The sequence below is a fragment of the Anomaloglossus baeobatrachus genome, chromosome 1 (genome assembly GCF_048569485.1).
Source record: "Anomaloglossus baeobatrachus isolate aAnoBae1 chromosome 1, aAnoBae1.hap1, whole genome shotgun sequence".
NCBI classification, from domain to species: domain Eukaryota; kingdom Metazoa; phylum Chordata; class Amphibia; order Anura; family Aromobatidae; genus Anomaloglossus; species Anomaloglossus baeobatrachus.
Genome location: NC_134353.1, coordinates 397,866,722 through 397,883,945, shown reverse-complemented (window position 1 = coordinate 397,883,945; position 17,224 = coordinate 397,866,722). Strand labels below are relative to the sequence as shown.

At 48.2% G+C, this 17,224-nt stretch overlaps 1 protein-coding gene across 1 annotated transcript in view; it reads left to right on the top strand.

Annotated features, from left to right (window-relative positions):
• LOC142302843 (peroxisomal membrane protein 11C-like) overlaps positions 1 to 17,224 on the top strand; it is a 111,836-nt gene that overhangs the window by 23,239 nt on the left and 71,373 nt on the right. Inside the window, exon 5 of the mRNA XM_075343986.1 lies at positions 9,174 to 9,224. Coding sequence (XP_075200101.1) covers positions 9,174 to 9,224 — 51 coding nt within the window. The remainder of the gene's footprint in view (positions 1 to 9,173; positions 9,225 to 17,224) is intronic.

Here is a 17,224-nt window from a genome sequence, read left to right as displayed (position 1 = left end):
GTCTTGGCGGGCTGGGTTCAGCAGGGTGGCAGCCTGGGTCAGCGTCACACCTGCAGCACGGATGAGCACTGCCGTGGTGGTCGGAGCCCTGCGGGACAGGCGGGGCATCGCTGCAGCGGCCTGGGCTTGGCGGGCTGCTTCTAGCGTGGCTGCGGCCTGGTCCAGCATCGCCGCGCCGGGCGCCTCTTCGGGGACCGCGGGCGTGGCTGCAGGGGTCGGGGCACTCGCGCTGGCCGGGGCATCACTTGACTCACCCACCGGTGGCAGCATCGGGGTCTGCGTCGTCGCCGCTCGGTCTGACATGCGTCGCGCGGCTCCCTCCTCGTAGGTCCGCACCGCCGCAGCCATCCCCAGGAACTCCGCGTACTCTTCTCTGACCTGCTCTATGACCCGGGTCTCCAGTCGATCACAGAACTGGGCCAGCTCCCGATACCACCAGGCAGCGGAGCCTGGTTCTGGGTTCCTGCTGTCAGACGCCATTCCTTCTGCGCCGTCTTCCGCACGATCTCCCAGCGGTGGCCTCGTCGCTGCCTCCTGTAGCAAGCTGTCCAGCTTCTGTTCTGCCTCTTTCAGCAGCTCCTCTCCCAGCAGCAGGCTTGTGGCTCCCCTTCTGCTCCGCCGTTTCTCGACGCTTCCACTCTCATAGCTGGCAAGCTCAGAACTCTGCAGGGGATCTCTGGGTAGCCACACCTCTTCGTGGGCGGTAACTTCTTCCAGCGCGGGCTGCTGTTGTTTTTCAGCGCGCTTTTCATGGTGGCAATATGGCGGCGCTTCCAATTTTTCAAGCGGACCGCCCAGGCACATGGTCACCTGTCTGAACAGGTCTAGTCCTTATCCTGTTCGTGACGCCAGATGTGAAGCCCCGCAGGTGTAGTGTCGGTGTCGGCGCGTTACCTTCAGGGACTCCACGTTGCTGGATCTCCGTCACTGGTAGGAAATCTTCTTGTTTTGATCGTGACGCCACTCTCAGTATTGCGGCCAGTAGGGACCGCCACTGCAGGTTGAGGGTCGCCTGGGGCTGATGGTATGTGCAGTTAGATGTAGTAGCCTCCTGAGAGTGAGGCAAGCCCCAGGGCCCTGTGTAGGTTTGTAGTACCACAAGTCGCAGAATGACCACACAGGCAGGATGTCTTTCAGGGTTTTTACTCACATTAGATGGCAGGGTGAGTAGCCCGGGCGTAGCTGAGATGAACCAGATGGGAACCAGGTATCCTTCAGGCTGACTTTATGAGGGTGACTACTGACTCGCCTTCCTTAGCCCTTGGTGGTTTGGGGTAACCCCGACTTTGAGTCCCTATGGGGGTCACCCAGGGAAGATGCTGCAGCCTCTCTCCCCTTGTTGTTTGCCGTGTGCTTGTTCCCCGGACCAGGCCACTCCAGCCTCTTGCCTCCTATGACCTATGGGCCCAAACTTGTGGTTACGTGGCTCCGGCTTTTGTAGTGTTGTGGTGTGGGCTGTAAGAGCCCCACACCGGCAGGTTTAGCAGGGAAAGGTGAATCTATCCTCGCTTCGGGATCTGCCGCCCGGTTGGGCCTGGTGCTCTCTAGAAGTCTCCTTACTTCCCACTCCGTGCACTCTCTAGCTGAAGCTGGCTTTCAGGCAGCACTCCTAGTTGACCGTTCTCCCCCGTCTGTAGTCACTGCGCGGGCGCTGTTAGACAGCAACAGCCCCACAGGTCTGCTCCTCACTGAGCCCTCTGGAGTTCTGCTCTAACCGACTCACTGGTGGGTTTTTCCATCTCTGCTCTTTCTGCTGACATCTCCTCAGTCCGAGCTCCAAGCTCTAACTAACTCCTCCTATCTCTCTTTCCTTCCCCACTTGTGTCTGCCTACGCCACCTAGCAACCAGACTCTCTTACCACACCCCTTGAGAGGAGATGGAAGCTCTCACCCCCTCCACTATTCCAGTGAAGGCGTAGGCTCTGCCCCCTCCTGGGTTCCCCAGGGGTCCTCTCTTAGGTACATGTGTGAGGCCTGATCACTATGCGCCTGTGTTCCACACCCCAGCCAGCCATCTGGATTACCTGTATTGTACTGTCCCCAGCATGGGTGCAGTACTCAGTGGTGCCTGACCAGGTCAGGGGCGCCACACAGGCAGGCAGGCCAGAGGTACTGGAAGCCGCAGGCAGGCCGATCCAGAGGTACTGGAAGCCGCAGGCAGGCCGGCCAGAGGTACTGGAAGCCGCAGGCAGGCCGGCCAGAGGTACTGGAAGCCGCAGGCAGGCTGGCCAGAGGTACTGGAAGCCGCAGGCAGGCCGGCCAGAGGTACTAGAAGCCGCAGGCAGGCCGGCCAGAGGTACTGAAAGCCGCAGGCAGGCCAGAGGTACTGGAAGCCGCAGGCAGGCAGGCAGGCCAGAGGTACTGGAAGCCACAGGCAGGCCAGAGGTACTGGAAGCCGCAGGCAGGCCAGAGGCACTGGAGGTCGCAGGTAGGCAGACTGGAGACCCATACCAGAAGTACTGGAAATCCGTACCAGAAGTACTGGAAACCGCAGGAAGGCAGACCAGAGATTGGTAGCAGAGAACCTGGAAGCCACATACAGTACTCTGGAACACTAAAGTCTTAATACCAAGACATGGGTGTGTGTTTTGGTGAGCCTTATAAGGGCCCATGCAGAAGATCACTCTGGCCTATCTGCAAAACCCGAACACAACATAGTTTAGTGGACTGGGGTGAGGACGCACAGACCGGATTTGGGAAAAGTGCATAACTGTACTCACCCCTCATAGGGCCCCTCCCAGAAGAGTCCATTATGGAAGAAGGTGGATGCTTTGCATGAAATTTTCTGAGCAATATTGGAGCATTTAAGTCCTTCTTTGGCACCCAACATCCCTCCTCAGGACCGTATCCCTTCCAATCAAGTAGACGAGATTACCGCCAACCTTCTTGCAGCCCAGAAGACTAACCGGGTTTACTTGCTCATTAATTGGGAAAGGACCAATAAACTTGGGTGACAGTTTTTTTTGCAAACATATGTTTTTTTGGTTTGTTTTTGTTGAAAGCCATACCTTATCTCCGGTTGGGAACAGGTCGATGGTGTCTATCAGCATTCTTCTTTGCTCTAGCAGTAAGTACAGCCAAATTACGGTAGCTTGTACCTCAGTCCAGATGTTATGGTGGTCCTGAGAGACGTGGTCACAGCAGGAAGTATGCTTTTAGCTAGAATAGGCAAGGGGATATCGAGGTTCTCGGCTGAACACTGTAACTAATGGTAATCTCCCAGAAGACTCCTAAAATATAATTGTTATGGGTGAATTCGGCCCAAGGAAGCCAGTCTGGCCAGTTATCTTGGTGGGAGCTGGAGAATATTCGTAAATACTGCTCCTTGAACTGATTAATTCTTTCAGTCTGCCTTTTTCTTTGGAGGTGATAGGCTGAGGAGAAGTCCAAGGAAATTAAGTTCTTGCAGAGTGTTATCCAGAACCTGGAAACAAATTGAACCCCACAGTCACAGACTATACGAGCTCAAGGGCCAGGGAACCAGAACATTGGGTAACGTCTGGTCACAAAAGCAGAATGCAGCAGAGCCTTTCCATACCTGCTGACATTATGGGACATACCGTATTTATCAGTACTTTTACTATACCATACCCAATAAGTCCATATAATGCAGAATGTAAAACTGTAAACGTATTTATTCAAGGCACAAGACGGAGGATGGCGCTGCATGACACCAATATGTAATGTTCTGAGGTGAACACTAGGTGGCAGTGAGGTGTCACACTGCAGCACAGCTTATGTTGTTCAATCCAAAGTAATACAGTGTAACATCATTCTGTAACTATTACTATTGGACAATCACCCTTAGGCTACATTCACATGACCGTTCCGTTTTTGCGGGCCGCAAAAAACGGTCCTTTTTTTCACGGATGCATCCGTGTGACTTCAGTTCCGTTCCATATACGGTCCGTGTCATCCGTGTGCCTTCCTTTTTTTGCGGACCACAAAAAACGGAAGCAGCAAGAAAGATAAATAGATGAATAGATATAGAGATAGATAGATAGAGACAGAGAGATAGAGGGATGGATGAATGAATAGAGGGATAGATAGATAGATAGATGAGAAAGAAATATATAATGTCCCACCCTCCTGCATATTCTAAGCTGGCATCCTTTTGTGACTTTCATGTGGCACTAAACGGTGCTTAGCCTTGTATTTAGCGAAAAAATAAATAAATAATTTAAAAAAATAACATGGGGTCCCCCCTATCTTTTGTAGCCAGCTAGGGTAAAGCATACGGCTGCAGCCTTCAAACCACAGCTGGCAGCTTCACCTTGGCTGGTAATCCAAAACAGAGGGCACCCCACGCTGTTATTTTAAATTAAATGAATAATTTAAAAAAACAAAACGGGGTCCCCCCCCAAATTGGATCACCAGCCAAGGTAAAGCAGACAGCTGTGGTCTGGTATTCTCAGACTAGGGAGGTCCACTGTTATTGGACACTCCCCAGCCTAAAAATAGCAGGCTACAGCCGCCCCAGAAGTGGTGCATCCATTAGATGTGCCGATCCTGGCGCTTCGCCCAAACTCATTCCGTTGCCCTGGTGCGGTGGCAAACGGGGTAATATATGGGGTTGGTGCCAGATGTGTAATGTCACCTGGCATCAGGTCCTGGGGTTAGTGATGTCACGCGTCTATCAGATACCCGACATCACCAACCCAGTCAGTAATAAAAAAAAAAAAAATTGACAACAAAAAAAGTTTTATTTGAAAAAACACTCCCCAAACCATTCCCTCTTTCACCAATTTATTGAAAAGAACAATCAAATCTGGGTCTGGCGTAATCAAACAAGGGGGTCCCACGACGATCCATACCATAGTCACTGTCCCAGTCAATGAAGAACAGAATGTTCCCCATTGGCTGGGAGAGTAGTGCAGTGACCTGAGCTAACATCAATAGGTCAGCCCAGGTCACTGCAGGGGATGACGAGCGCTGCCATCAGGAGGTTAGATGAGATCATTACCTGCTGTGACAATCACCTGCACTCCTGACGTCAGCGCTGTCACTGACTTCTATGCCTGCCGCGTTCTCATCAAAGAATCGCGGGAGCCAGTGACGTCACCGCTAATGACAGTCTCGGGCCGCCCGTGAGACGTGACGTAAGACCGCGGCGGGAATAGAAGGCAGTGACTGACGTCGGGAGAACAGGAGATCGTCACAGCAGGTAATGATCTCATCTAACCTCCTGACAGCAGCGCTCGTCATCCCCGCGGCTGCCCGCACTGCTATGTGAGAAGCTGCTGACACTATAGTGCGGGCAGACACTGACACACTGCAGTGCGAGCAGCCGCGGGGCTGGGGCGAGACACAGACTGCACAGGCACCCGACGGAGGTCACACGGAAGTGATTCCATGCGGCTTCCGGGGATTTTGCGGGCCCATTGACTTGTAATGAGTCACGGTCCGTTACTATGGAACAGAATAGGACATGTTCCTAAAAACGGAACGGACATCCGGCATCCAGTGTGTTTTTTTGTAGGATTGGATGCACACAGAAGTTTTTCCATGTGCCATCCGATCCTACACAAAAGACATTGAAAAGATGGTCCTGTCCGTGGGTCCGTAAAAAAACAGGAACTGACCAGGACAAACTGAACGGTCATGTGAATGAGCCCTTACCAGGGGATTCCTTCATGTACAGTATAGCTACATACACAGTGCCTTGTGAAAGTATTCGGCTCCCTTGAATTTCTCAACATTTTCCTACATTTCAGGCTTCAAGCATAAAGATAAAAATGTTAAATTTTATGGTGAAGAATCAACAACAAGTGGGACACAATTGTGAAGGTCAATGAAATTTTATTGCTTATTTTACATTTTTATAAAAAACTGAATAGTGGGGTGTGCAATAATATTTTTCCCCTTTAAGTTAATACTTTGTAGCACCACTTTTTGCTGCGATTACAGCTGCAAGTCGTTTGGGGCATGTGTCTATCAGTTTTGCACATCGAGAGACAGAAATTCATGCCCATTCTTCCTTTGCAAACAGCTCGATCTGAGTGATGTTGGATGGAGAGCGTTTGTGAACAGCAGTTTTCAGCTCTTTTCACAGACTCTCGATTGGATTCAGGTCTGGACTTTGACTTGGCCATTCTAACACCTGGATATGTTTATTTTTGAACCATTCCATTGTAGATTTTGCTTTATGTTCGGGATCATTGTCATGTTGGAAGACAAATCTCTGTCCCAGTCTCAGGTCTTTTGCAGACCTCAACAGGTTTTCTTCAAGAATGGGCCTGTATTTGGCTCCATCCATCTTCCCATCAATTTTAACCATCTTCCCTGTCCTTGCTGAAGAAAAGCAGGCCCAAACCATGATGCTGCCACCACCATGTTTGACAGTGGGGATGGTGTGTTCAGGGTGATGAGCTGTGTTGCTTTTACGCCAAACACATAGTTTGGCATTGTGCACAAATAGTTTAATTTTTTTTTTTTTTTTTTTTTTTAAATCTGTGTTTGAAGCCTGAAACGTGGGAAAATGTTGAAAAATTCAAGGGGGCCGAATACTTTCGCAAGGCGCAGTATATGTAATGTTTAGACAGCAAAAACATGGACTAGACAATCTTAAAATGCACCAAGTTTAACATTGTGATTTATACAGCGTGATACATTTGATTCCTCTTTACACTGTCTCGTCTCAGTTTACACCATCTATTGACTGACTTTGTGCAAAAATTATGATGTATTTTTGGCCCATAGTATTGTATGTTAGACCATACCCTTTTTGCACTAAACCCTTTTAGGCCCCCTTCACATACGTGTGGCGTTCATTTTCACATGTTCACACCCATTATAACGTGTTGAATTTCACACCTCTGTGTTTTCACATGGATCGTATGTCCATGTGACCCATGTCCTCTTTTTGTTTTTGTTTTTTTCCTTGAAGCATGGATCACGCAGATCCATACAGTTCAATGGGTCCATGAAAGACACATACAGCACACAGATGGCATCCATGTGCCGCCCATGTGACACATACTAGAATTCAATGCATTCAAGAAATTATTGATTTTTATGTGCTACACATGTACAAAGATAATAGAGGATATATGATAAATAGATTGTACTAGATGTTAATCAAATAACTGGAAAAACCACATAGGGTACCCCCAATTTGTGAGAACCAGCAAAGGTAAAGCAGACAGCTGCAGATTGATGTTATCAGGCTGGGAAGGCCCATGGTCGTCATGAGACGCTCCAATTCTGGCGCTTTGCCTGGGCTCTTCCCTATGCCCTGGTGCGTGTGCCATTAGTGTAATGGTTTATGGCATTGATGTTAGCTTTGTAGTGTCAGATGGCATCAAGCCCTGGTGATGGTAATGGAGAGGTGTTTATCAGATACCTCCATTATTCACCCACTAATAATAATAAAAAAAAACACAAAAAAGTTATTTATTAAAATAAACACTTCCCAAAACTTTCCCATGTTCTTTACTTTCAAAGAAATGAAAAAAAAAATATGTATCCACACAGGTCCGCCATAGACCATCGAATCCATTGTAGTTCACAGAATCCACTGTAGTCCACAAATGGAAACCTGAAACCAAAACCAGAAACATATAAACACAGAGAAATTACACCAGGCATTTATACAAAAAAAACCATGCAGGTCTAGTGATGCCATTGAAAGTCTTTGGAGCATCGTTCTGACACTCCATAGACTATGCTTACAGACACTTAGGCTGTGTGCCCACGTGTGCGTATTGGATGCAGTTATGCTGCGTTCTGCACCGCAGCGTAACTGCATGCGTCCTGCGTCCCCGGCACAATCTATAAAGATTGTGGATAATCCATGCGCACGTTGCGTTTTAGAACGCTTCGATTTGCATGCTGCCAAATTGCTGCATTCTAAAAAGCAACATGTCACTTCTTTCGTGCACTTTGGATGCAGCCCCCGCTCTGTCTATGGTGGGGGCTGCATCCAGAGCGCATGAAATCGGCTTTTCATTACGCAGTGTTTCTGCAGCGATTTGAAGCGCACAGTGCAGTTCAAATCGCTGCAGAAATGTCTGCAGGTACAGAATGCAACGTGGGCACATAGCCTTACGGGTCCCGCTGCGCTGTTTATGGCTCTGCGTCTCTGAAAAGTGATAACGTTACTAATGTCACCGCTCTTCAGAGGCGTCCGGTTTCGCACAGCATGACTCAGAATAGCCCGTAAGCAAAATCTATGGAGTGTCAGAACGATGCTCCATAGAGTTTGTTCGTCTGAATCCCTAGACTACGTCAGAGCTGCGTGCTTTTTTTAATGTTTTTAATAAAGTAGTGAACACGGATAGGTGTCTTGTTTTATTTCTCTGTGTTTGTATGCTTTGTTTTTGTGTTTCAGGTTTTTATTTGTGGACTGCGGTGGATTTGGTAGACTACGGCGGACCCGTGTGAATTTCTTGGGGAGTAATCAAGTGGGGAATGAGGGAGAGTTTTGAGGAATGTTTGTATGTGTGCGTGTCATTTTTTGGGGATTACTGGGTTAGTAATGATGGGGTCTGATAGACGCCTCTCCATTACTAATCCCTGGGCCTGATGGCAGCTGACATTACACAGCTGACATCAACCCCAACTACTATTACCCCAACTGTCAACGCACCAGGACAATCGCAAAGAGTTGAGCAAAGCACCAGAATTGGTGCATCTGATGTGATGTGTCACTTCTGAGGTGGCTGTGGGCTGCTATTTTTAGATTGGGAAGGGCCCAATAACCATGGACCTTCTTGGCTAATATCAGATTTCGGCTGTCTGCTTTACCTTTGCTGGTTATCAATAATGGGGGGGCCCACATCTTCCTTTTTTTTTTTTTTTTTCTCCCCTCATTTAACTTATTTGATTAAATAGAAAGCTGTTCAATCGATCTATCTCATCCTTGCACATCTACAAACACCTAAAAATCATTCCATTTTTTTAATGTGTCACATGGATGGCACACAGGACACATACGTCCATATGGACGGTCACATGGATGGTCAAAGCGGACAGTACTTTTTTTTTTTTTTATGCGCACGTATGAAGATGGCCATTGTGAAGACATGCAGCCTCATCTGGCAAAGATCACAAAGTGACTCCTATATTGTGCAAATCATACAAGACTGTTAGTTTTATGTAATTGTGCCTCAGTTTTAGCTTTGTAAATTTTCACTCCCACCCTTATAACTTTCAATTACCTTTTTCATTTCTAGCTCTTTAAGAACATTAATAAAGCTAAGAAGAAGCAAAGGGAAACATTCTAAGTAAGTTGCATGTGGCTGGAAGCTGTCTATAGTGTGCCCTCCTTTTTCATCATTAAAATGGTTGCCCCACAAAGAAATTTATATGACTTTGTCATATCCTACAGAACCAGAATGTCTAGATATTGCAGTTACATACTTGGTATGGCGCCCGATGTGGTCTTTTCATTACCTCTCAGACGTTGTGTGTCCAGTGCTCATGAGAAAAAGCCGGGTTCTTCAGCGGGAATCATTCTACCACCTTTGCCCAGGAGGATCCAGATGCCTTAACAAGAGCAGTATTGCAATATGTAGACACAGGATTTTAGGAATTTTTTTATTTATTTATTTTTTTTTAAAAAGAGTAATGTTTTGTCTGATCTAACAGAATACAGCTGGCTATATTCTTCAGCTAAGGCAACTATCTCTTCTGGCTATCCTATAAATGCACCTAGCATGTCTGGCTTCTGATTTTTCTCCTCATCGAATGGCAGTGCCTATCTCTAGAGGAACTAAGAATCAGCAATGGCGAAATCTAACTTTTGGTTCCACTTGAATATTTGTAATTGGATGATAGAGCCGTCCCCACACACTTTACATTGACCCTATTGCACATCCTATTGCCACAGTTGAGGTGCGTGTGTATGAAATATGAAGCGGGCTCGAGCCGCTCTCTGCAGTGCAAATGTTAGTTGTATCACATAGCAATCAGCACCATAAATCTATTGAAGAGCCATACCAACAATACAACTTATAGCAGGGGTCTCAAGCTCAGCTGGGTATATGGGCTGCACATAGAAAAAAATATTCTTTCAGGACACAGTGATAATTTTTTAGTGCCATTTTTTTTGGTTTTCTATACACATTTGGGATCACTGTTTTTGAAAAGTTTTCACTTGTTAATTATAATAAATGTGTACTTTTTTTGTTTAATGTGCCCATCCTGGTCCCCATTCTGTAGTAATGTGCCCATCCTTGTTCCCATCCTGTAGTAATGTGCTTATCCTTGTCCCCATCCTGTAGTAATGTGCTTATTCTTGTCCCCATCCTGTAGTAATGTGCCCATCCTTGTCCCCTTTTACTAATGTGCCCAAGCAGGTCCTCCTATTGTAGTAATGTCTCATCCTGGTCTATTCTGCCATCACACACACGCACACCAAAACAAAATACATTCTTTTCACCTGTCCTTTGTTCTCTCGGCATCCTCATCCATGCTTCTTGCGGCCTGCAGACACGGAAACGAATGCAGCTGTAGGAGGGGCCTCTGCTGTCAGCGCTTCATCTAAAATTCAGAGGAACGTTTTGCTGGAGCTGCACAGAGTTAGGGGTACTTTACACGTTGCGACATCGCTAGCATTGGCTAGCGATGCCGAGCGTGATAGTACCCGCCCCCGTCGCACATGCGATATGTGGTGATTGCTGCCGTAGCGAACATTATCGCTATGGCAGCTTATCACGCACATACCTGCTCGGCGACGTCACTGTAACTGCCGAACTATCCCTCCTTCAAGGGGGAGGTGCGTTCGGAGTCACGGCGACGTCACTAATCGGCCAGCCAATAGAAGCGGAGGGGCGGAGATGAGCGGGACACAACATCTCGCCCACCTTCTCCCTTCCGCATTGCCGTCGGGTCGCAGGTAAGGAGATGTTTGTCGCTCCTGCGGGTTTACACAGCGATGTGTGCTACTGCAGGAGCGACAAACAACATCGTACCTGCGGTCGACCCGACATTATGAAAATGACCGACGCTACACAGATCACCAATTTTATACGCTTTTGCGATCGTTTATTGGCGCATCTAAGATTTAGACGTTGCGATGTCGCTATCTGCGCTGGATGTGCATCACTAACGACGTGACCCCGACGATATTTCGGAAGCGATGTCGCAACGTGTAAAGCCCCCCTTAAGCTCTCTCTGCCCAGCTATTCCAATGGCAGCTGCCAGAAAATCAGAGGCAAGCAGCTGAGTTCATACTCGTCAGCTGCTTGCCTCTGATTGGCCGGCAGCTACCATTGGAATAGTTGTGCAGAGAGAACTTGACTCTGCATAGCATCGGCAAAACGTTCATCTGAATTTTAGATGAAGCACTAACAGCGGCGACCCCCTCCACCAGCTGAAATTGTTTCAGTGTCTGTGGGCTGCAAGAAAAAGCGTGAGGGGCCGCTGTTTGAGACCCCTGCTTTATCGGATGAAAGCAGTCTCTTGTGCAGCAGTCTCTTGTCCCTCATTCAAAAACCACACGGTCAATTGAGGGTACCACATTGCTGGCTCCCTGATACCCACTGGCTTTTACATTAATAGACAGAACTTGACCTTGTAAACTGGGATGCGTATCTGTTTACTTGCTTCTTGTAGTGTAGTAAAATATTCAGCTGCCCCGAGGACACGTTGTACATATCCTCTTATGAATTTTTAATGCCCCTGACTTACCTTGCCTATTGCTCAATAGAGAATGTTATGAAATCTGTCCCAGAGAATACTATTGCTTTATTGGAAGTTGTTTAGTTGCTGTGTGCTGGCTATGACCTGAATGTATTTTGGATATGATGTAATTGGCAGCGGCACTGTGAAAACGTTAAAGGATAGAAATACCTTCATAGAATTTGTATTTTCTTTTTTTTTTCTTTTTACTAAACTGCATACATATTTGGTGAAAAGTAACTTTTGAAATTAGTCTTATTTCACATTTGAAACACGATTTTTCATGTTATCTGTGTACGGTCTGTGTGTCTGTCTTTACCATCAGTGTATCATCAGTGTACAAACCGTGTCTTTTTCCATCAGTGTGTCACCAGTGTATGGTCCTTGTGTCTGTCTTTACCATCAGTGTGTTATCATTATATGGTCTGTGTGTCCATTTTTACCATCAGTGCATAGTCGGTGGATGGTCCGTGTGTCATCAATGGATGGTCCGTGCGTCCGTTTTTTACCATCAGTGCATAGTCAGTGGATGGTCCGTGTGTCCGTTTTTTCCCATCAGTGTATAGTCAGTGTGTCATTGTTGTCTGTTTTCACCGTCATCAGTGTTTCTCGGTCGCTTCATTGGGGACACAGAAGCCTGGGATAGCCTTCTGCCACCTGAAAGCTGTCGCAGATATTACATAGAACTAAAAGTTATTTCCTCCACAGCAGACTACACCTCACCGGGTTGAACTTGCCTCCTCAGTTTTTTTTCTATGTCAGTTGGAGATAGAGTCTGTTCCGTAGACATTTCCTAATATTTTTTCCCCAGAATCTTCAGCGTAACAGGGTGCAATTGAACACTCTTTTACCTGCATGGTGGCAGAGAGTACAGGCTGTAAAATCTCAGGCCAAATCCTCTATCTCCCTCTGGCCGGACTGTGTACCTTGCTGTTAGGTACGGGGTGGTGCTCCGTATGTCAATAGACTTGCCCATTCGCCCCAAATAGCATCCTCGTGTATGTAGCAGAAAACGTGCGATCTTCAAAACTGGTGAGTATAGCCTCTTTTTCTTTCCCGCTCTCCCCTTTTCCTCTCTCACTGTGGTGCTCGTGTGAGGGTAGGGCGCTTGTGTACATGTGCAGGCAGCGGTGACGTGCTGGAGGTCGCAGGTCTCAGACACGTGGGCCGCGGCGTTCACTGCTGCACGCTTCCCCCTGCCTGATGGCCACGATTGCATTCTTGTCTGGGGCCATGGTCTCGCCTTGTCAGTCACCCAGTGGTGGTTGGCCTATCAGCACTGCTGCAGCGGCGCTCTCTGCTCGCCGCCTCACTTAATTTTCCAGCGACAACGCAATTTTTCAGCGCTCACTTCACAGAAAAACTGCCTCTCTGCTGCTGTTGCATGTCTCCTGTGAGCACTAGTTTGGGTGGATCATGGTTTGGGGTAGGACTCTGTCCCTGGGTGGCTGATATTGTTTCAAATACCGAATCCAAAATACTAAAGTAGAATATCAATTATCAAAAACTAAAAACTTGCATTACTTTAAAAAGTTATTTTATTTAACACATATGCCACAAACAAAGAAAACACGTAATTTATTTTTGTTTTGAGTAGAAAGGTGGTAATTATATACATCTAACTCTCACCCTTCCTATCATACGGGTCGGCGTCCTAAATATTCGTGACGCTCCCGTTCCACGTCAACTCGAGTCCTGTACTGACCCTCCACTCAATCTGTATATATCCCGTGCTCCTATATAAAAGTGGGTAAGGTGAAACACCTAGAATAGAGCCCACAGGGATAGTGTGTACCAACAATATAGAGAGATTATGTCCGTCAGTATTTGTCTTTTTAAGTTTATGGGGCGGGCCTGACTCAATCAACTACCAGTAAATATTCAACAATTAATAATGACTTATGCTGTATTATTGTCCAGGATGCACCCTACATGAATGGATCTATAAGGACCAAATGGTATATGTATACCTGATACAGGATGTCAATTTGTGGGCCATAGGTTTTGTAAACTTAACCACTGGTCCGGGCTAATCCGCATCAACAAATTGTCTTTGTGCATAAAAAACACTTTCCACTGAAAATATAGCCTAAAGATAAACATTTAATATGAACACATTGTCCAAAATCAATCCATAATATCTGTCTGTAAATATAAAGCCACCCCAGTCACAGTAAAGAGTATACAATATGACAGGGGTCAGATCCTCATTTATAATCAATATGCCATTTAGTACCAAATAAGTAAGATTCCACCTGAGTGGAGTTTAGAATAATACATACATCATGTCCCAACAATCCAGCACATACTTATATTATATAAACTTGCATCCTGATCCCGGAATGCCAAAATTCACAGACGATGATTACCACTCCTCTGTAATACCAATAATATATCCAACATCACTCATGTATTCGCATTGCACATGCTTAAATCAAATTTGCGAATCAGTATATATCAATCTCCCATAACATACCTGGTTAATCATTATGGTGCTCTCCCAGGTAGCGATATGTAGCCTGTACGGGTGTCTGCTGAGTAACCAGCACAGTCTGCCACCCTTCATCTTTGAATTGCGCGCCAGAATCCCGGCACTCACCGGAGATGGCCACTCCCCCTTTCCGGGCGTGCACCGGGCTAAAGTGTCCTCAACAGTGCCGCTGCTTATGGTTCCGTATGTCTGAGCAGTCCTATGCAGTGCGCACGCGCTCCCTAGAAAAAGCGCGCGTGCGCATAGCCCATCATCGGAACATAGCGTGCTACAGACAAAACTGTCCAACTTGTTGCCGCCATGATTCGTTCTGTTACAGGGACATTCCTACGGCATGCGCATTCGCATCCCAGATATGGCGCTCGTGCGCACAACCCGATGTCACTGTAAGGGGTGGGCAGACCCCTTACAAAGAGGTGCAGTGTTTCCCCTGAAGATACCCCCGCTGGGGTAGACAAAGCTGTTGATGTTTTATTGTAATTGCACTGTATAGCTGGGTTTCCCCTAGTGGCCGAGTGGGACGGCTGTCCCCATAGAAACTGTGCAGGAGGGAGGAGGAGCCGGCAGCTTAAGGGGAAAGAGAGTGTGTGTGTGTGTAAAAGTCAGTTGATAACGGGACGGGGGAGAAGGAACAGCCAGGGGCAGAGTGTGGAGCTGAGTGGGCAGAAAGAAAGAAAGAAGGGAAGAAGAGAAGAAGTGTCCTCAAGGGTGAAGCAGAATTGGTGTGGGTCCAGTCTGTGTTAGCCGGAGTGGGAGCCAGGTGAAGTGGAGTAGCCGGGCACATCCCCACTAGAGGAGACAACAAGGAAAGATTTCCCTGGACAGGAATTGTGACCATGCGCTACAAAATCCGTGCATTGAGCTGTCTGTGAAACTCTGTGCAATAAAGATGTCGTTTGGTTTATCTGATCCCTGCCTGAAGAGTCTTCCTGTGGCTGAAAGTATGCTCTTTTCCACCACACTCTGCCCCACAGAACAATCCCCTGTCCCAATAGTGACGGCGGAGCCGGTGGTTGGCCTGAAAGAAATAGGGGCCACGACTACAAGCCCCGAGGCACCCCTAGCACCCCGTTACATGTGGCGTAGTTGGCAGGATCCGGATTATATGCAAGGGGTCCCGATTCAAGAAGATGGAGACCAAGTGGTGCCCAAGGCGTTGGACCAGGCACAAGACGGCGGTAAGATGGCCGCCGTCTTCACGAGTACAGTGAGCGCGCGAAGAATTGGCGCCAAACGAAAGACCCTGAGTTGGCCGGCGAAGAAAAAGAAGTACAGAGTACGCCGTCCAAAGAGGGGAGGTGCTGGCCCTAAGATGTTACTGAAAACATGTGAAGAGGGTGGCAGTACAGAGAAAAAGAAGAGTCGCCTATGCTGGGTCGATTTAATGTGTGAGACTGGGGGTGGAGCGTATACAAGAGCGGGAAAAGAAGGCCCGCCTCCACCTTCCCCAGCATCTCCACCGTCCCCGGCGCCATTACAGGAAGGTCTGCAAGAGATCGGATGGGAAGAGTGTCAGTACCGGAGACGTACACAGCAGAGACCGGTGCTGGCTGAGATTTCCCCGCCAGAAGTCATGCCAGGACTGAGTGCTGACCCAGAGAAGGGGACACCGGCGGTGTTGGCAATTCACCAGAGTCTGGTCACACACCCGGTGATCGTCGTGGGCAGTCCACAGCCGTCCCGTTCAGCGACCCCGTCACCCCCGTCGGGGGTTGAGGAGGCAAAACCCGAAACAGAGGCGCCAGAACCACCCGTCAACTACGAACTGTTCCGGAGGCTGCGCCGCTTGCCAGGTCAGTCCCTTTCCGATTATGTGAGGGCTCAGCGGGCCGAATGGCAGCGCGCTTATCATCCCGAGTGACCCGTAATGACCGGAGGTAATGGACATGTTCGTGTTGAATACCGGTGTTGTTAAAGAGCTGGAAAAGTTCCACAGTTTGCAACCATGTTTAAGTTACCGAGCCCGGAAGGAGCCTGATGCTGGACTGAGCCAGGGGCTCCCTCCGCGATGTTAAGGAAGACTTTATTGTTTGTCCTCCTATCTACAAAGACCGGGAGTGCTGTGAAAGCCTCCGGTCAGAAGACCAGCAAAGACCGGGAGTGCCTGCTGAAGGCCTCCGGGCACACTGCCTACAAAGACCGGGAGCTCCCAGGAGGGACTCCGGGCGCAGAACTTGGGCGCTCAGTGGTTGACTTTGTTTATGAAGGTTTCAAAGTTTTATCCAAAGTTTGCCTTGCTGCTAAATTGTGTTTTCAGGTTCGAGCCTTGCCGGGAGGCTTAGGCTTAAAGAGGGGAGGAATGTAAGGGGTGGGCAGACCCCTTACAAAGAGGTGCAGTGTTTCCCCTGAAGATACCCCCGCTGGGGTAGACAAAGCTGTTGATGTTTTATTGTAATTGCACTGTATAGCTGGGTTTCCCCTAGTGGCCGAGTGGGACGGCTGTCCCCATAGAAACTGTGCAGGAGGGAGGAGGAGCCGGCAGCTTAAGGGGAAAGAGAGTGTGTGTGTGTGTGTGTAAAAGTCAGTTGATAACGGGACGGGGGAGAAGGAACAGCCAGGGGCAGAGTGTGGAGCTGAGTGGGCAGAAAGAAAGAAAGAAGGGAAGAAGAGAAGAAGTGTCCTCAAGGGTGAAGCAGAATTGGTGTGTGTTCAGTCTGTGTTAGCCGGAGTGGGAGCCAGGTGAAGTGGAGTAGCCGGGCACATCCCCACTAGAGGAGACAACAAGGAAAGATTTCCCTGGACAGGAATTGTGACCATGCGCTACAAAATCCGTGCATTGAGCTGTCTGTGAAACTCTGTGCAATAAAGATGTCGTTTGGTTTATCTGATCCCTGCCTGAAGAGTCTTCCTGTGGCTGAAAGTATGCTCTTTTCCACCACACTCTGCCCCACAGAACAATCCCCTGTCCCAATAGTGACGGCGGAGCCGGTGGTTGGCCTGAAAGAAATAGGGGCCACGACTACAAGCCCCGAGGCACCCCGAGGCACCCCTAGCACCCCGTTACATTACAATACAGTGTTACCGGCCCGCGTTAAAGTACAGGGTTTATGCGCTTATGCATGGGTTGTGCGCACGCGCACCATATCTGGGACGCGCATGGGCATGCCGTAG